The following is a 21,153-nucleotide window of genomic DNA, read 5'->3' as shown; positions in this document are numbered from 1 at the left end:
GAAGGACAACTGCTGCCCAAGCGAAAACCTGTAGTGATCCCATATGTGTCAGGAGTATCAGAGCAGTTGAAACGCATTTTTTCTAAACACCGGGTCTCTTTTAAACCCCAAAACACGCTGCGCCAAAAACTGGTCCACCCCAAGGATCGGGTCCCCCAAACAGAGTAACATAGTGCACGCTGTTAAGTGCCTGGAGGATTGCCAGGATTTATACATCGGGGAAACCAAACAACCTCTGGCGAAGCGGATAGCACAACACAGAAGAGCCACCTCATCAGGCCAGGACTCTGCAGTCTATTCACACCTACAGGCCAGTGGATACTCTTTCAATTATGAGGATGTACACATCTTGGACAGGGAGGAACGCTGGTTTGAGCGCGGAGTCAAGGAGGCTATTTACATGAAAAGGGAAAGACCATCTCTGAATCAAGGAGGGGGCCTAAGGGTACATCTTTTGCCATCTTACAATGCTGTGATTGCAGCCATTCCCCAACTCTCTGTGAATGGTACTCATGGCCATTGATCAGTGGGCTTTGATCAGTGGTTGTTGATCAATGGTCATAAGAATTTGCATAATTAAGATTAAGGAACTGACCTCCCAGCCCACTGTTCCTTCAGTGGGCTGGTTTCAGTCATTATGCAAATGTACTGTTTATAAGATTGGGGAAACCTGCAGTCAGCTGAGACTGAAGAAGTCACTTGGATGAGTGATGAAACATTTCTCCCACAAAACGCTACATCCAGATGAACAGAATCAACTTTTTGGAAACCCTGATTTTGCATTGTAGCCATGTATCAAAGGGAAGAGGCGGGACAGAGACTAATGACTGACAGTTCCTGTGTCACATTTGTGTCAGCGTTTTGGTTGAAGATGGCCATCATTCCTTAATGGGATACTACTGGCACCATCCAAAAGGTTTCTCTCCATTTCCTCTGCAGCTTACGAGTTATCAGCTTTAAGCTATGTGTTTGAGAATTATACCAAGGAGTCAAGTACTTGTGATTTGATTTCAGCTGTTTTTCACAAGAGCTAAAGTATCCAGGGTCATACAAAGTGAGGAGGTAAAATTATTAACAAGATAATCGACCTCTGTTTGAGTAGCGTTCAGCTAGCTGCTCTGCTCTGTGTTGGTACAGGGCATTGAAGAAGATAACAGCAGGTATATTATATTCTTAAAGTCAGTTACAGCACTTTCAGAAAGACATCTACTGTGATGAAGTCTACTCCCCACTGCTGTGTAATCAATATTGTAAACATAAATGTTTTTAGGAAATGATCAGACAAGAGAGGGTTTTCGGAAAACACTGTTAAATGTTTAGTTTCTATGCCATATGTTAAAACAAGATCTAGAGTGTGATTAAAGTGATGGGTGGGTTATTTTATCTGAATAAGTTCTTTAGGTAAGCTAGAATTGTGATTACGAGGTCAATTACTGTTTACAATTACTGGATTACTGTACATGTAAGATGGAGGTGGCCACTCTGCTGCCACCCATTACCATCATCTAGCATTTTGGCTGCTGCTATGTTCATTTTTTGGAGCCACAGGTCCCCATATTTAAGAAAGTTAAATGGTAATTCTAGTAAGCTTGATTGGAAAACTGAATCCCACACTAAATTCATTTTTAAGCCCTGTTCTTCAGTTGCTACTTGTTCCAAACTAATCAATACCATGTGAAAAAAGTTTCTATCATGGCTAAAGTGGAGGATTTACGGTTTTTAAGTTTTCAGTAGTTTGACCGCCACATCTCAGCTTCCAACAAGGTCTGTCACCAAAAACAACAAGAAAACCTGTCTGTTTGGATGCTCCAACAACTTTTGTGTTAACTTATTTCAGGTAATAATTTTATGACGACAGGTACATCCAGCCCAAAGATTTACAGGCGTCAACCTCTGTTAGTAGCTCTGCCTCAACTAATGCTTCAACCTGCTTCATGCATATGGAATATGATTTAGTCTAAAAAGTATATCATGATTTCAATTTTAAATAACAAAGTTAAAATTATTTAAAATTCTGCAAATACTAGCTTTATATGTCTTTAGGTTAAAAAGGCAAACACTATGTATTCTACACAATTCAGCTGATGTATTTAATCAGAGAAAACATTTGCAAGTAGTGATGTGCGATACCACTGATTTCCTTTCCGATCCAATACCAAGTAAAATTCAGGGTGGCATCGGTGATACTGATCCGATACCGATACGTTGTACAAAAACTTTTTTTTTTTACTGTATCTTTTATTGTATCTCAAATTATAGCTTCATAATGATTACAGGACCTCAGATTACTTGTTCTTATCACTTAATAATGCAGAATTATCATATAAAAAACTGAAGTTGTGTGCCATTTGAGCATGTTGCCTGGCTGCAGCACTAAAGGCCTCCACGAGAGACATCTGTCTCGCCCTAGCGGCACCTACCCCTCTCCTCCTCTTCAGTTCGACTCAACATACGCTCGTCATATTCTGTGATATGATTTACAGTGAGGTGTTTGACGAGGTTAGTGGTCTTGCCACATGTATCGCAAACCGCGTCTTGGCTGTTTGTGGAGGTAAAATACGTCTGCACATGACTCCATTTACGCCCAGACACTGTTGTGAGTGTGCACGACAAGGGGCTGCGACACATTTATACATTTATACAGCCGTATTTCGCACATGACTATGAAAGGCGGAAGAGAAAGTAGTTCCTTCCAATGTAGACAATCCAAATGATATAGCTGCTTTCCACTGTGTTCCTGTTAATGATAAACTACAAATTTACCATAAATTACTAAAATATTGATATTTTAATATGAGAATCGATTCTAGAACATAAATGACTGGTATTGGAGGAATCGATATTTCAGTATCGATCCGCACATCACTAGTTTTCAGTCAAATACGATTTCATTCAGATGACTAGAGCCCTTGGTATAAATGACTGTCCTAAGAAACAAAAATCTGGATACAAACCCCGTGTGAAGATCTCCTCAGTGCCCGTATAAGAGGAGAACACCAGACCCATAAATTGCTCCTGCTGCTCCCTGTAGTTGTTCTGCAGGTAGTCCATCAGCATCACATATCCAGCCTGCTGCATCGTCATCACCTCACAGAACATTACCAGCTGCAACAGAGGAATCAATACAGTTATAAACATGAGTTCAGCACTCTGCCATGAATGGTTACCTAATAATTAGGAGTGATTGTACTGTGAGGTTGCACTAACTGTGGGGTTGTGATTTCAGCAGGTTCTTTTACAGAAAAGACTTTGGGAATAAAATAAACAAAGGAAAAGGTAGCCTAAAAATATTTCTTATTAAACTCCTCGAAATTTTTATGATGGTGAACGTCTTTGAAAAAGAATGGGCAACAATAAAAGATTCTTTTAAGGTATTCAAACTTCAAAACTATATCTGACTACATGCCCCACTAAAGACTCAAAGGTGACTCGCTAATCTAATTTCCAACATTATTTTTTTTGCACTTTACTACATCAGCTTTGCATCACTCACAGTTCCAAATAATCTTTATATATATATATATATATATATATTAGGGGTGCAACGATATTCGTATCGATATTGAACCGTTCGATACAGTGCTTTCGGTTCGGTACGCATATGTATCGAACAATACAACATTTGTAATTAATTTTATCAATTTTCCTTCTGACGATGCTGTCTGTGTGGAGCGCTCAGTGAATCTGTGTTCGACTACTCCGCCTAGGCTGCACTGTCGAGCGCAGATCCACTGAGCGCTCCACACAGACAGCATAGTCAGAAGGAAGAGCACAGGGCAAGCTAGCGAGACAGAAGCTAAGCTCTACTTCCAACAGGCAAATTGACCCTCATTCAGATCTGGCGTTTGGAATTATTTTGGTTTTCATGTGACGTATGACCCTGAAGGTAAGCGAGTCATGGACTAAAGTAAAACAGTATGTTGGATGTGCCACGCAATGCTCAATTACATTGGTGTGAACTAGTGTGTTAGCGCAGTTAGCTCGTTAACGTGTTGGCCGTCTAGCCCCATGCACGGAGCGATCGGCGGTAGCTCGTTAACGGAGATTTGCCGTGTTGTGGCGTTAAGGTCATTTCAACGAGATTAACCTGAAAGCACTAGTGGGAACACAACGAATATGACTGCACATTTACACCGACATCATCCTAGTGCAAAGACAAAAACAACAAGCATGCTACTAACTTTAGCCGAGTCATTTAGACAGCTGTTAGCACATGATTCTCCTTATGCTGCTGAGAATATAGCCCAGAAGAAGCGGATAGTATAGCTTTTATTTTGGAAAGAGACATTTCTCTGTAATAAACTCTCTTTTCCAAAGATGAGTGATTCCTCAATCAGATACAGGGCTCGCAATATCGCTAGCCCGACGTCCCGGAGCTAGCGATTTTTTCAGTCGGGCTACCAAAATCTATCTCTTCCCTGCCCGTCGGGCTATTGTAGGAAAAATATATGTCAATGCTTTTGCATTCTTTCGGAAATGTAGCTGGGTAATTATGTCATTGGCATCGGTGAGCCACTGTCAATATGTGACATATTGAAGTCGCGTTTGAATTTGCGCTTGTTTTTTTGCTTTCACTTTGCAATCGTGCGAACTGTGTATAGAGAGCGACAGCACTGATCTGTGAGTGATGATAATTTGTGCACCAATTCCTCTGACATCGTCTTATTAATCGTTAGCTTACTATGCAAACATGACAAGTGAAATCTCCCGCAGCTTAAACATGTGAGAGGTTGATCGCGCAGAGAATCGCTGAGCTTATGTGAGTGCGCGTGTAAAAGCATTTCAGTTCTGCTGAGCCAAATAAGACAGGTCAGGGTGAAGAAGTGACAGCCAAATAAAAGCTTACCACAAAACGGAGAAGTTATGACAAATCAGACTATAAGGCAAAAAGAAAGTGCAGCTTTATGGTTTCATGGACAAAATAATTTCTGTGGCTGCAATATGACGAGCTAAATAACCAGGGCTGCACATAAGTGGTCCGCAGGTGCGCATTCGCTGTCAAAATAAAAAACGCGCACAAGGGTTAGGGTTAGGGTTAAATTTAAAAACTGTACTTTTGAGTTAAAATATATATTTATAATTTTAATAAATGACAAATTAAAAATGCATGAACATTTTTTTTGTATCGAAAAAATATCGAACCGTGACACCAAAGTATCGAACCGAACCGAACCGTGAATTTTGTGTATCGTTGCACCCCTAATATATATATATTAGCTGCCAGCGTGGGGCTTCTGCACAGAGATGTCTTCAGCAATTGAAATGCTCAAAAGGGTTGAGATCAGGTGACTGACTTGGCCATTCAACAATATTCCAATTCTTTCCTTTAATAAACTCCTGTGTTGCTTAGGCTGTATGTTTTGGGTCATTGTCCATCTGTATTATGAAACCCAATCAATTTGACTCCATTTAGCTGGATGTGAGCAGACAGTATGTCTCTGAAAAACTCCGAATTCATTCGGCTGCTTCTGTCCTGTGTCAGACACTAGTGTCCCAGTGCCTTTGGCAGCCATGCACGGCCAAGCCATCATATTGCCTGGATATGCTTTGGATTGTGAGCTGTTCCATGCCCTCTCCATACTCTTTTCTTGCCATCATTCTGTGCTTTTTAGATGTGTTTTAGTAAAATCTAATCTAGCCTTAAAGTTTATGAGTTGCTTGCACCTTCCAGTGAACCCTCTGTATTTACTTTCAAGCACTCTTCTCTTTATGGTAGACTTGGATATTGATATGCCTCCTGGAGAGTGTTGTTCACTTGGTTGGCTGTTGTGAAGGGGTTTCTCTTCACCATGGAAATGATTCTGTGATCACCCACCACTGTTGTCTTCCATGGACATCCAGGTCTTTTTGTGTTGCCGAGTCACCAGTTCACCAGAGTGAAACCTATCTAATGGTAGCTGTGTTTGAAGTGAATGAGTCAGGTTGGAAACAACATCTGGTCCTCAGCAGGGATCATGGTGGAATGTTTTTGTTGAAAACCTTTTGTATGCATCTACATGTTTGTGCAGGTACATGCAATTATGTGGGTCTAATGTGCTTCATCAAGTCTGAATAGCTCAGAAACCTTCTGTAAGCCAATAATTGTTTGAAGCAAAGACTGCTTCTGTATGGGGTTCAGTCATGCTCTGTCTGTCTCGCCCTTTCTCTCTCTCTTGCCCCTCTCTGTTGTGAAACCTAAATATCTCTTTAAAGGGTTGCTTACGAACATAGGAATAATTGTTTTGGGGTTTTTTTCTATCGATTCCTCTATCGAGTCGCAGTTTTCAGTGAGTGTCCATCCCATCTGCCCCCTTCCCCATGTAGTTGTTAGTGTTTATGACACCAACTTCAGTTTATTGTTTAATGTGGTGATTTGTCCAGTGTGATGCAAACTGTGTGTGTTTTACACTGTTGGAATTACAGCTTTTAGAACACAAAACACAAAACAATACTGTCTATTCAAGCAATAAACTTATTTCCACTATGATCTGCCAATAAACTGTTTCCCTGTCTTTTAATTTTATTTATTAGGTTAATGGATGGTAACCTTTAATGTTTAAATGTAAATAGCCAGCAGGACTCCAAGCTCATTCTGTGTGGAAACAGAGTTACATGAACCACAAAACACCTACAGTGGCTTTCAAAAGTATTTGGTCCCCTTGAACTTTCCCACATTTTGTCACATTACAGCCACAAACATGAATCAGTTTTATTGGAATTCCACGTGAAAGACCAACACAAAGTGGTGTACACGTGAGAAGTGGAACGAAAATCATACATGATTCCAAACATTAAAAAAACAAACAAACTGCAAAGTGGGGTGTGCGTAATTATTCAGCCCCCTTTGGTCTGAGTGCAGTCAGTTGCCCATAGACATTGCCTGATGAGTGCTAATGACTAAATAGAGTGCACCTGTGTGTGATCTAATGTCAGTACAAATACAGCTGCCCTGTGACGGCCTCAGAGGTTGTCTAAGAGAATATTAGGAGCAACAACACCATGAAGTCCAAAGAACACACCAGACAGGTCAGGGATAAAGTTATTGAGAAATGTAAAGCAGGCTTAGGCTACAACAAGATTTCCCAAGCCTTGAACATCCCACGGAGCACTGTTCAAGCGATCGTTCAGAAATGGAAGGTGTACGGCACAACTGTAAACCTACCAAGACAAGGCCGTCCACCTAAACTCACAGGCCGAACAAGGAGAGCGCTGATCAGAAATGCAGCCAAGAGGCCCATGGTGACTCTGGACGAGCTGCAGAGATCTACAGCTCAGGTGGGGGAATCTGTCCATAGGACAACTATTAGTCGTGCACTGCACAAAGTTGGCCTTTATGGAAGAGTGGCAAGAACAAAGCCATTGTTAACAGAAAACCATAAGAAGTGCCGTTTGCAGTTTGCCACAAGCCATGTGGGGGACACAGCAAACATGTGGAAGAAGGTGCTCTGGTCAGATGAGACCAAAGTGGAACTTTTTGGCCAAAATACAAAACGCTATGTGTGGCGGAAAACTAACACTGCACATCACTCTGAACACACCATCCCCACTGTCAAATATGGTGGCGGCAGCATCATGCTCTGGGGATGCTTCTCTTCAGCAGGGACAGGGAGGCTGGTCAGAGTTGATGGGAAGATGGATGGAGCCAAATACAGGGCAATCTTGGAAGAAAACCTCTTGGAGTCTGCAAAAGACTTGAGACTGGGGCAGAGGTTCACCTTCCAGCAGGACAACGACCCTAAACATAAAGCCAGGGCAACAATGGAACGGTTTAAAACAAAACATATCCATGTGTTAGAATGGCCCAGTCAAAGTCCAGATCTAAATCCAATCGAGAACCTGTGGCAAGATCTGAAAACTGCTGTTCACAAACGCAAAAGGTGGTTCTACAAAGTATTGACTCAGGGGGCTGAATAATTACACACACCCCACTTTGCAGTTATTTATTTGTAAAAAATGTTTGGAATCATGTATGATTTTTGTTCCACTTCTCACGTGTACACCACTTTGTGTTGGTCTTTCACGTGGAATTCCAATAAAATTGATTCATGTTTGTGGCTGTAATGTGACAAAATGTGGGAAAGTTCAAGGGGGTCGAATACTTTTGCAAGCCACTGTATTTTTAGAGTGAGCATGCACAGACCCTGAAGGTGAAAGCCTAGCCTAATAGAAACTTCAGATAACTTCCGTCATGATACCCATTATCTCCAACTGGGCTTTTAGGTTTTGTCGAGCCACTTAAGGCAAAAAGACCCCTCTATTATACTGAGAAAGTTATGTTTACAATATGTTTAAATTCTACTGTATGTTTACAGTAAAAGCTAGCATCATATTTTATTGCCTAAAGTGGTGCAGTCATTTAGAAATCAATATAAAGAAGGTTACCATTTAAAACAAGAATATAAAAATAATAAACAACATGCAGGATTTGAAGCAGATTTCAAAATAGAAAGTGAAAATGTATACATTTTAATTTAAATGTACTGGAACTGGATTTGTCACCTGGTCATCGGAGATGGCTACTGTGTTCTTGAAGATGATCCACTCAACAATCTCGCTGCAAGGTGGCGTAGTCAGAGAGCCATTATAGATAAAGTATTTTTCAGTGGAGTTTGGCAGAAGACCTTGCAGGGTGAAGGGTGAAACCCTGGCACTCTTTCCTGGACAGTAAACAAGACAGCTTAAAAACACACAACACAAGAAAAGGTAAGAGAAAACACAAAAAACCACCTGCTGTACCATATCTGCTCACACTGTTGATGCCTTCTATTATAGCAGCGTAGTTCATGTTGTCTTCAGTGCTTATCTGTGAAAAGGAAAACATAATTACTTCAGATAAATCACACATATACATACAGGTTCTAAATGAATATCTTAAAATAGCTTTACTAACAAATATAACAACACTAATACCATTGGAAAAAAAAACAGAAAATAAACAGGACAGCCAGTATACTGTAAAACTATAAGTTCCTATGACTGAAACTTTGTAAGTTAACAAAGTAATAAAATATGAAGGAATAAATAAAACAAACAACGTACAACCCTTTCCTCTCAAAATTATAAACATAACATCATGTCATGGATTTTATGTTTTAGATATAGGTTCTGCTAAAGATATGTATGATCTTGCACTGTTAAATGCTCCATTTATTATTTTACCATAAAGTTAAGAAAAACAAAAGGAACACAAAGGGAATATTAAACAAGACTATAGGACATATTCAAAACCAGAACTTTCATGGTTACACTGCTTTCACCAACAAAGCGTCCACATTTTTGGAATTTTGAGAGAAAAAAAAAGAAAACGATGAGAAGAAGATTATTTATGACCCAGTTACTGCCAAAGTTGCTGGCAAGAAACAAAACTGGTAGTTAACTGGTAGTTTTTATGCCCAAGCTTTAGCTGGAAAGACACACAGATATTCCCTGCTGTTTCACATGAGGCATTCGTCTTAGATTTGTTCCAACCTGACCTTTCACAGTTCTAACATGCCAACATGGCCAGAGGCAACATGACTGCACAAAGCAGACTGCATGTTAAGAAAAAGTATTTACTATGCTCAGTATGAACCCTGACACTGAACATAAGCACACAGACAAGAACACAGCAATGATCATAAACCAACAATAAAAATAAACCTTCAGTCTAATGATTGAACATTACTATTCAATTCAATGTTATTTATATAGTGGCAAATCACAACAACAATTTCCTCAAAGCATTTTGTATTGTAAGGTAAAGACCCTACAATAATATAAAGAATCAAACGACCCTCTGTGTGCAAAGCAAAGAAAACCCCAGCGGTCATATGACCCCCTATGAACAAGTGCTTTGGTGGAAGTGAGAAGGAAAAACTTCTCAGCACAACTTTTAACAGTAAGAAACCTACAACAGATCCAGGCTCAGGATGATCATCTGCTGTGACTGGATGGGGTTAGGGTAGGAAGACAGGACAAAGCCACGATACTACATACACTGGCAGTATCACTTTGAACATCTGTTTACCTGTTGTGAATTAAAAAGCCCCCAATCAGCTCTTTTCAACAGAGGAGTAGCGGCTCCATGCTAAGTTCCTCAATGATTGCAGTAACTTATTCAAGCTTAACTTTTATTTTATTTTAATTATTGTAATACCTTTCTTCTTCTATTGTCACGCATGCATTGAATAGCTTTTTGAATTTCAATGCTTTACTCTTTAAGCACACAAGTCATACAAACCTCTAAACCTGTTCTCAGCACATAACAATATGCCTTGTAGTGAACACATGCACACACCACAAACCTCAAATAGAACAGCGAGTGCTGTGATTCTGCCTCCAGCCTTGATGCTTTCATCCAAAGAATCAAATCGAAGTGGGTCATAACAGTATATTTGCATCTACAGGAGTAAACAGAAAAAAATAAACACCAACAAGTTGAGTCTATCAGTCCAGTGAGATTGTTTAATTCAGACACTGAATTTCTTTTTGTAAAGGTCCTTTTTAAAAATATGAAATGATTTTGTTTTAAATTAGGATGATATTTTATTGTTGCTTTATAAGAATTCTGGTTATAATGTTATATAATATTATAACATTATTTTTTATCATATTTAAGTAAATGCCTTGAGATGCATCATGTCAAGTAGTAAACAAAACAATACAAGAAATAATATAAAACTAAATTAAGTAGAGCAAATAAAATGAAAATAAAATTATAAAAATGGAACAAAGGTTGCAGAGGTAAAACAAAAAATAGTAAATAATACTAATTAATCTATCATTAAATAAAGACAGAACAAAACTGTGATGAAAACACAATAATAAAGACAGCTAATGATATTTAGATTGATCTTAGAGTTTAACATAGCTGAATGCTTCATTTCTGGACAGAGCTGAACTTATAGATATAGTTTAAATTCTCCTGATCATAACAGATGAATTTGAGTCTGTAAGTAATATTTAACATTTAGGTCATTACCAAGCTGAACACTACTCACATAAGCTGACTCACCTCTAGAGGGTATTTGACACCATTCAGACTATGTTCTGACCCCTCTGAAGAAGCATTGCAGCACCCCCAGTGGAAAGTGATGCACCCCACCTTGACCTTTGACCTGAGACCTGCTCCACTGACATAGAAGTCACCATCCACATTGACGGTCACTAACAGAAAAGATATGTGAGAAAAAATGGCACGTGTGAGACTGAGTTTTCTTTATTTTATAATTGCTATTAAAAGGCTACATTGAGACTAATGTATAAAGAGAGATGCCATTTGTACAACAGCTTGCGTGACCCAAACTGGGTCGGGCAAAAGCATACTAGTAAGTCTACAACAGAATAGCGCTGTGCGATATGACCAAAATCTCATATCCCAATATAAGACATTTATTGTCATGACAACGATATATATGACAAAAATTTTACATTTTCTGTAAATTCTGTGAATCTTGGGCAACTCGACTTGCGTGAAGTGTTTTCAGGTGGGCGTCGTACACTTGGAGTTGAGTGTTTTGACTGATGCGTGAAACTGTACATTTTTAGACACAAGTTGTAACGGACAGAATTTTCTTTGTGATTATTTATTACACAGGGAAAAGCCTGTTCTAACGTTTGAGTCTAAGGTTTATTTTTAGCACATGATGGCTTTTTTTTTTGCTTTTCATCCATAAACTCTCTCCATACTCTTTCACACTATTCTTGCGTAGGTGGTAGAAGAGGTTTGCCGTGTTTGAGTCTGAGGTGGGGACCGGTTTCATGCATAATTTGCATAGTAGGGGAGAGTGAGGTAAGATGAGCCAGTGGGTAAGTTGAACCACCCCTTGTATCTAGGTAACTGTGTACATGTTTTGTCATGTGACCATAAATCCAGGAAGCACTCATCATTTCCATCCTGCTATATTAAAGAGGAGCACATTGGAGAAGGGGTAAGTCTGTATTACACAAAAAAATGTTTTTTGCTTGTCAAAGTAAAATTTCTGCATATCAGGTAAATTGACTGTAATATTAAAACAAATGTATCTGTGTCTAAGATGATATATTATACATGTTGGTGGGTTTCTAAAATATAATATCATCTGAAGAAGTTTTCTAAAGATTAGCCTAAATTGCTAAGCTAGCCCGTTTTTTTCAAAATGGTGGCTATGGGGCAAAGTGAGCCAAAGGCTATGGGGTAAATTGATCCAATGGTTCAACCTACCCCACCATAAGGCACTGAAATTTATTTAAGGCTCTGACTTATTAAATAGTATTTTAGTTCAGTATACTGAACCCTTTTGTTGTATTTGTCATATGTTAACTATTATAGAAAAGATATCATGCCAAGGACCTACAGACGGAAGACCAGCTGGGGCTCAACACCCCTGGAGGAGATTGAAAGGGCAGCGAGTGAAGTCAAGGGAGGAAAGTCCATAAGATCAGTGGCTAAAGAAAGACAAATTGACAGGTCAACACTCAGGAGATATATTAAAAAGAGGGACACATAGGAGGTCAAATCGGTTGGCTATAGTGGAACAGCTTCAGCAAAGAGAGTCTTCTCTGAGGAGGTGGAGAAGGAGCTAGCAGAGCATATCAAGAAGCTTGCAGAGCAGTTCCAGATTTTTACCAGACCCTGTACATGCATGTGGTTCACGAAGTGACCCCAACCATGCTCGATATGTGTCTCCCACTGATATTCTACCCTTACCCAAAAGTCAGCACCCCAGGAAACAAACAAATCGAAAGCGTGTGAAGACACGAATCCTGACTGATACACCTGAAAAGCAGGCAATTGAGAGAGAGAGCCCATGAAGAAAGGACAAATAAACTGAAAGGCAAAAAAGAAATAATCCACAAAAAGCAAGGAATGTGGAAGAGGAAACAAACCCAGACAAAAATTGCAGTGGAAAGCAGCTCTGAGGAGAGTGATGTTCCCATCCCATTTGAAGACACTTCTGAGTACACTTCTGACACGCTGAGTTCCAGCGATGAAAGAAGTGAACCAGATGTCTCAGACCTGGTAGTTGGTGACTTTGTCATCGTAAGATTTGCATCCAAATCCAGGAGCCACCATTACATTGGCCTGGTTGACAGCTTTGCAGACAACGAAGTGAGTGCCAGATTTCTCAGAAGAATCCGAGGGATCACTAGCAGTAAGAAACCCACGTTTGTGTTCAAGGAAAATGATGAGGCATCTTTCCCACGCAAGGATGTGCTGAAGAAGCTACCTCAACCTCAACAGGCTGGAGGAACTGCAAGGAGGGAGCAACAGTTCATATTCCCCTGCAACCTTGATCATTGGAATATTGAATAGTTCTTTTGAATAAATGGTTTTGAACTGGTGGTTTGTTTAGAAACCACCAGTTTCCAGGTTTGTTCTCACAGGTTTACAACTGTTAAAATGTTTTTTTTCACAATATGATCAGTTTTACATTTTAAAAACTACATGGTCAGTTTGCCCCAAGATGGCTCAGTTTACCCACTGACTAGGTTCAATTTACCCCTAATCTGGGGCAAGTTGAGCCAAAGGAGCATTTTTTTTTAATAGGTCATTATTTTGGGCAGCGTCATCAGACATAGATTCTGATCATTACATTTGAAAGGAGACATCCTGAAATAAAGGAATATGTTATCATTCTATTTCTGTGTCATTTTTTCTCACATCCAGGGCAACATGAGTAAAAAGTGGCTCATCTTACCTCACTCTCCCCTACAGTTTTCTGGTCCGTGTCAGACTTTTCAAAACCAAACCATGTCAATGCTACAGAGGGAGCCCCTCGTTTAGAAATAAGGTCCTCGATTTGTTTTGAATGGTCCTTCTGCTTGTCATCATTTCAGTTTATTTTGAAAATCTCAACAGGATCTTCAGCTTCATTGTGAAAGGTTTATGTGGAAAATAAACAAGCCAAAGGTGGAGCCACACGATGGGTTTACCATCATTGTTGCTAATGACAATGTGTAAAAACAGTCGCGTAGTGTGGTTATTTTAAATATAAGAGAAAGAGAGAACTTTAAGAAATTAATATTACCACTACAGTGACCATCAAAACGCTGAAAAAATATTCCCTTAAATTGTTTATTTTGCGACACCACGAAACAAACGATAACGTAATACGAAACCGATATATATCATTATATCGAACAACCCTACAACAGAATGGCAAAAAGAAAAGAAACAAGATGTTGCAGTGGCAATGACTGTAGATCTGCTTCAAGTTTTTGATATCCCAGATTTTTCAGTTTTATTCTTTGCCTACTGCATTGAAGACTCAACCACAACACAGTGAAAATGTCCTGAAAACAATGGATTAGAAACATACAGAATATCAAAAGATGATCTTCTCTATTTAATACTCTAGCAGCACCTGCACTCTACCATAAAACAGACCTGAATAAAAGTCGCCTTTTCTTTAACTTGCTAAAAAGATACGCTCAAGAATCGAAACTTACTTTGAATGGATCACAAAAGTGGTCATGTTTTCATCGTGTTGCCACGGTCATGTAATTATGGTTTTGTTGTGATAATACCTTATTTACTGTGAACTGATGATATTAAGCCTGTTTTAAGTCACCGATTATTGAACACATGAAGAAAAGTCCCTTTGATATGTTTTGGTAACTGTGATCTCTCTTTGTTTGCCTCCCTTTGTGCCATTTAATCCATGTAAGTTTAAGCCTGTTACGTTTTTTTGTCTTGGCAAAAATCTAATTTCCCCGTTAATTATAATGTAGCAATAAATATATAATTTTGAGCTTGCACATACAGGTGACCCTTACAGAAACCAAAAAATTATATAGTAGTTATAGTGCCAATCTCTTAATTACATTGGCTGGTGCTCTAATAAATGCTGTTAATATATTCCAAGATTTCAATTTTATTGTCTGAGGAGGAAAAAAAATCAGTTGCTAGGCTCAAAAGGACTCCTCCACTGGCGATCATAATGTGTGTAAAATGTCTATTTTATTCCATACAGTAGTTGAGATATAAGTATATGTGAATATGTAGAACTGACCAAACTAGATCAAAATTCTCATTGTTCTAGAAAACAACAACAACAACAACAAAAAAAACAAAAAAAAACAATCCAAAGCATTACTGTTATTACCAGTCTTGCCATCATTCTTGATTGTTGTTCTGTTAGTTGTCAGATTCTCCCAGCCATCAAAGCTCAACTTCTGGTACTGTAGTTTCACCTGGGCCAGGTTCTGTTCTATGTTGATGGGAGACTGCTTGGCGTTGCTGCAGGATGGAAACTTCTTGGCCCAGTTGTTCTGGTTTAATGTTCCTGGAGTGTGTATATAGACAATTAGTGTTCAGATAAATCATTTTGGGGCGGTGTAGATCTTGGTGGAAAGACAACCAAATAATAATCAAACCCAAAATAAATTTTAAAAAATAGTGAAAAGTGAAAGTTGTTACTTTCAATAATTTTCAGTTGAGTAGGTGACTCTCTCGAGTTCAGGGGTGTCACAAAAGTAAGGCCTGGGGCCCAGAATTGGCCCTGCCCACTGGACAGCTTCAAAAATGTGAAGGAAGGCATAGAGTTTAAACCTTTAATTAGATTTTCAGACATTTCAAGCTTTTTCTATTAATAAAGACCTCTTCCATGTCCATTCATACTACACCAAAGTAATTAACTAATAGATAAACATTTAAATGACAGAATAAATTCCTGTTTTCCTCCATCTAATATAGAAATGTCTACAAAAAATACAATACAAACTCCAATACAAAAAAATTGACATTTTACCATTTTGTGAATTCATGTAAACTTTGTACCTTATCATTAGAGTTAATCTGGGAAATGAATTACAATGACTTTTTCTGAAATTTGCAATATGATAACAAATCTTGCACTTAATAAGTAAAGAAGTTTTGTGGTTGATTAAATACGTGAAGCACTTCTCATTTCTCTGCTGATTTTTGTAGAAGTTAAGTTAAACCAGTGAGCGCACTGTTGGAAAAACAAAGATAAATGAATGGAGAAACAAAATAAATGCAAATGCTTAAGCAGAGCTCAAGACTTAAAATGTTTTTTCTTTAATATTACGTGAGCCACATGCTGCTATAGAACAGACAGTATACACATCTGTAACATTTCTGGACAAAAGCAGTGTTAAATGGCAAATGGACTCATTCTAATATAGCGCTTTTCTACTCTCTTGAAGCACTCAAAACGCTTCGCACAATACCTCATTCACCTCATTCACCCATTCACACAAGCACTTTTCCGTATGGTTTTACATAAGTGCTTTCTATCTGACATTCACACACATTACACATTACACATACTCTGATGGATGCTTCAGAGAGCAACTTGAGGTTCGAATCTTGCCCAAGGATATTTGGCATGCAGACTGGAGCAGCCAGGGATCAAACCACCAACCTTCTGACCCATTCTACCTCCTGAGCCACCCCAGTGTTCATCACAGCATCATCAAAACATTGTATGATATAGAATCTTTTGGAAAAGAAGGGACTTCTATACACATTGTTTCCCTCAGAAATCTGACCCTAAAAACTATGTCAGGGTGTTATTACACAATAGCAATGTGTTTTCTTGTTTTTGGTTTGTTCTGTGTCATCTGAGCAGTATGAAAAGATCTGGATAGACCACAGGGTGTAAAACCTTTGGTGATACTAGCTACTGTACATTGTTATGGTTCAAAAATATTGGAGATGGACACCAGAGGAAAAACCCACAATAACAACACTGGTCCGGTCGGGTTGAGTCAAACGATGATTTAATGATCACACACGTGGGAGATGGACACTGTATGCAGACAGTCTCAGATCTCATCTCAAAAAACACATCTCCATAGTTTTATGAAATCAGGGTATTAGAACGCCCCCTCATGCGTAGTGACAGGTGTAATACAATCAATGTTGACAATTTTATTTAACACAAAGAATAACAATGTCTCCTTCCCGAGGGCAGACGCTAACTGCCCCCCTTCTCCTGGAACCGTCTGTACCCTGCTGAGACACAACATGGCAACTACAAGGACTCTTTCATTTATTAAGACCATCAGTGTGTATTGCTCTAAATCAAGTATATAATATTAAATGAATATTGCTGGATCAGCTACTTCTACTTAAAACATATTAAAACATGACTAAGCACAAAATCACCAAGAATGACATCTTATAAGTGCTGTGTAAGCGCGTGCGGCCTTCCAAGCTCAAAGCCTTTGCCCTCCATAGATCAGCCAGACTCGCGCTGGCTGTAGCTTTTAACCTTTAATTACCTTGAGCACAACTCTAAAATGAGCAACAAACTGCAATGTGTATGGAATGATCATGGTTACATCTGCAATGGAAAATCATGTTATTATTCTGGTACCTGTAAGAAAGATCAAATTAAAGTTATCACCATCACTGTAATGCAAAGAATAATGTAAGATCAAAAACTTCAATTCATGCTTAATGCAAAGCTGGTTATATACTTCTAATGAACTAATAATGGCATATTAAAATATTAAATGATAATGAGAAAAACATCCCCTCCTTATTCTACAACATCAACTCAGATTAGCTCACCTTTACTTATAAAGCTAAGGTACTTAACCACAGGGAAAATAGTACCAACTGGTAAATATTGGGTTGGAACTGGGGGAATATTGCTGCCAGCGGAACTGGTACAAAGTGGATAAAATGAAATAAAACAGTTCAAATGTGTTCAGCGTTTCAATAGGGCAATGATACACAACACAGATCAAAGCTGGTTGTGGAAAGGATAAAACAGACCGACATTTTTCCAAAGTGATTACCTCAAACCTGCCAAAACCAATAACTTTTAAAGTCAGCAGAAAAATTATGCTAAAAGCTTGTGTGCTTACCAAAGGTGTCTGGTCAAGGGACATTATGCTAAGGGACATTTAAACATAGATTAAACATACGCAAATGATGTGTACTTTATCCATATATACTAGTGCTGTCAACGTTAATCTCGTTAAAATGACGTTAATGCCATAACCGCATTAACGCGGCAAATCTCCGTTAGCAAGTTAGCGTGGATCGCCCCGTGCGTGGGGATGCAAGGTGTTTATGCACCGTGCACGTTTTACAAAAATTAAAAGAACACTTTTTAATCATAGTATAGCATCAAGTCAGTTAAACTTCTGTGATATTGAAGTTTAACTGACTTGTAACATTGATCTCGTCAGTTAAGTAGGACAGCGGTCTCCAACCTTTTTTGCGCCACGGACCGGTTTATGCCCGACAATATTTTCATGGACCGGCCTTTAAGGTGTCGCGGATACATACAACAAAATAAAACTAGTACCGGTACCGAAAAAAAAGAAGATTTATTCATAACACACGTGAAAAGACCGAGGAAAACAGAGTTAATGATAAAAACGATAACAAAATAACGCTGAAAACCAATAAAAACCCTGAAAACCATACATTTCACACCTGAGCCTCAACTCTCGCGGCCCGGTACCAAACGACGCACGGACCAGTACCGGTCCGAGGCCCGGGGGTTGGGGACTGCTGAAGTAGCTGACCAGATTAGGTTGTTAATCAGTTTCAGACCAGTGTCTAATATAACTTTGTTCCTTTATGGCTTTGCTTAGCATAGAACTCACTAGAACATCCTTTTGCCACTGCTCAGTAACAAAAATAGTTATGAACCCCTAAAATGAAACCCAGGAAGTGGTTACAGGAAGAGGGTGATAGATTGTCTGAAACAGTTAGAACAAGACAACACTAACTGGACATCATACCCAGGGCTATACCCAGGGGAATCTACACCAAGTCTGTATGGTTTACAGAAGATTGGTAAAAAGTGCACACCTTTAAAACCAATTGTCTGTATAATCAACTATGTCACCTATGACATCTTAAAATCTTTTGTCTTTGATTCTCAACCCCTTGGTAGGCAGCTCTGGACACCACATCCAGAACATTTTGGATTTTGTTGAGAAGGTGCGAGATGTCATTACAGGAGCAGATGAAACAATGGCCTTATATGATGTTACATGTGTCTTTATTTGTATTCCAGTCACGGAAGCGTTGGAGGTAGTTTGTAAGAGATTACAGGATGACCTCATCCTCTGCAACAGGACTACTCTCAGCATCGACCAAGTGTGTTTACCTTTGGAACTGTCTTCATTACACATATTTTACATACAAGGGTCAGTACTACACACAGAAACATGGGTGTGCCATGGGCTCCCCAATTTCTCCCATTGTGGCCGACTTGTACATGGAAGAAATTGAAAAGATGGCTCTCATCCTACCCCGGAACATCACCAAGTCATTGTTTCAGGTTTGCGAATGTCAACTCTGTGGGAAGCCAGACAGAAGACTGAAAGTGATGCTTGTGATGTGTCAAAGGTGTAGGAATTATTGACAAAGTATTTACAGAACACCATTATATAAACAATTCTCTTCTTTGTATTTCCTGAACTTTATGACAATGTTAAAATGAGGGTTTTTTGCTTTTCTTATTAAGTGCTTGATGTTCCACAGCCATGCTTCATTTGTATTACATTGAAACTATCGCCACCTCTTAAAGATCGTGAAGCAAGAGCTTTCTACAGAGAAGAAGCAACACGCCATCTCAGCCAGTCTCTAAAACTTTCTTAGTGAATGCTATTGATGTGTTTTGTCTTTTAATACAATTAAATACGAAATATTTATAAAATATTTGGAATATACTGTATATATTCATTGATCCTGAGATTACTGTTAAAATCCTGTTTATAAAAGTATGCAGTCCAGAGTATGTTACTAAAATGATTGTTAAGACATCTGCCCAATTTGTGACATCATTTTGAATTCATAACAAAGACCAACTTAAAAATATGGAGAAGTCATTTCCACTTTAGAGAATGATCGGAGAAGTCAGAACATGCTTGTTTAATTCATTTGTGTTTGCTCAGTCAGAGAAGCAGTTTTCAGCACAGTTCACGTTCATGAAAACTCCAACATCAGAATATCACTCCTTTTATCTTGGGGTAACTGTGAGAGCATTGTATTCTCCTCTTTGAAACAAATTTAGATTTTTTGTTGAAACTGACCCCTTTTTTTTCAACAAAAACTGAATATCAAGTAGGAAAACCTTACATTTATCAATCTAACAGTTGTCTATCATTTATATAGCCACTACCAGAACCACTGTCCACAATAAAAATACAAAGATCCATGAGTACATCAGATGTCATCAAACTGATGTACTTATGTACTTAGTGAATCCATCAGGGATTCAGAAACCTGAGAAAAAAAGAGGAGCAAGAAAGGGAAGCATCGTGGAAGTATGTCTGCATAGGTTCTCATTTATCCAGATCATAGTAGTTTAAGAAGCGTGGAAAGAAAGTGATTGGAGTTAGTGAAGTTTTGATGAAGACACTGCACCTCTCATCCCAGAGGCTTGTTTAGTTCTAAAACCAAGTGTTTTAAGATGCTTAAGCAAAGATAAGTTGTAAAGATAGATGTAGCAATAGCAAAGCGACAACAATACCAATAAGTAGGAACATAAGGAACTCGAGGGGTCAAGAGCCGGAAGAGGAGCTAGAAAAGATGTGGAAGATGAAAGCAACAGTGGTCTCTGAGGTAATTGGAACACTCAGGGCAGTAACATCCACCCCCCCACCCAAACTTTGTTTGGCTCCAGTAGATTCTAGGAATGTCATCTGAGATCTCTGCAGTCTTATCTGAGGTCTAAAAGAGCATAGTCCTAGGAACATAGTTCTAAATACTCCTGCATATATAGTGGTTCATCCAGTGGTTCTATCCAATCACCCAAAATCTCAAAATATGACGATGACGATTTTGCACGATTTTGCATAAAATGAGAATCACGATTTTTTGGCTTAGAATTGAGATCACGATTCTCTCACGATTTTCTTTTCCAGTATAAATATTTATTGCACTTATTAGCTGCACATCAACTTCGTAACAGTTGAGACTGAACATAAAAACAATAAATAAACATAAAAACAACAAATGTCTCACGCTTTGTTGTTGCCGCAAAATGTTGTACTGCTTGAAATCCCGTTTCCACCGTTGCTCGACACTGCGTGTATAGAGCAGGTAGTGCAACAATAGAAAAATAGTTGCGGGACGGCACTGTGTAGCGTTTGTCTAGGGTGTTGATCATTTTCCTAAATCCCTCGTTTTGCACAGTGTTGATGGGAGCCATATCTTTGGCCAGGTGATAAGTGATAGCCTCCGTAATTTCTTTGTGCCTGCGGGAGTTCGACGTGTAT

General features: G+C 38.9%; 1 protein-coding gene across 4 annotated transcripts in view; it reads right to left on the bottom strand.

The window, feature by feature from the left end:
- LOC146570285 (receptor-type tyrosine-protein phosphatase zeta-like) overlaps nt 1-21,153 on the bottom strand; it is a 99,843-nt gene that overhangs the window by 53,857 nt on the left and 24,833 nt on the right. For all 4 annotated transcript variants that reach the window (XR_014893451.1, XM_085283222.1, XM_085283224.1 and 1 more), the window contains exons 3-8: nt 15,045-15,224; nt 10,973-11,124; nt 10,263-10,358; nt 8,716-8,782; nt 8,479-8,636; nt 2,955-3,105 (exon numbers count right to left, since the gene is read on the bottom strand). Coding sequence is in view for 3 of the 4 variants with exons in the window: in XM_085283222.1 (XP_085139348.1) it covers nt 2,955-3,105; nt 8,479-8,636; nt 8,716-8,782; nt 10,263-10,358; nt 10,973-11,124; nt 15,045-15,224 (804 nt within the window). In the remaining variant the exon portion in view is untranslated. The remainder of the gene's footprint in view (nt 1-2,954; nt 3,106-8,478; nt 8,637-8,715; nt 8,783-10,262; nt 10,359-10,972; nt 11,125-15,044; nt 15,225-21,153) is intronic.

This window comes from Mchenga conophoros, linkage group LG7, assembly GCF_057382185.1.
Source record: "Mchenga conophoros isolate Kocher_MC1m ecotype Shallow Benthic linkage group LG7, M_conophoros_male_GT1.1, whole genome shotgun sequence".
NCBI classification, from domain to species: Eukaryota; Metazoa; Chordata; class Actinopteri; order Cichliformes; family Cichlidae; genus Mchenga; species Mchenga conophoros.
Note: the sequence above shows the minus strand (reverse complement) of the source record. Positions and strands in the feature narration are given on the sequence as shown.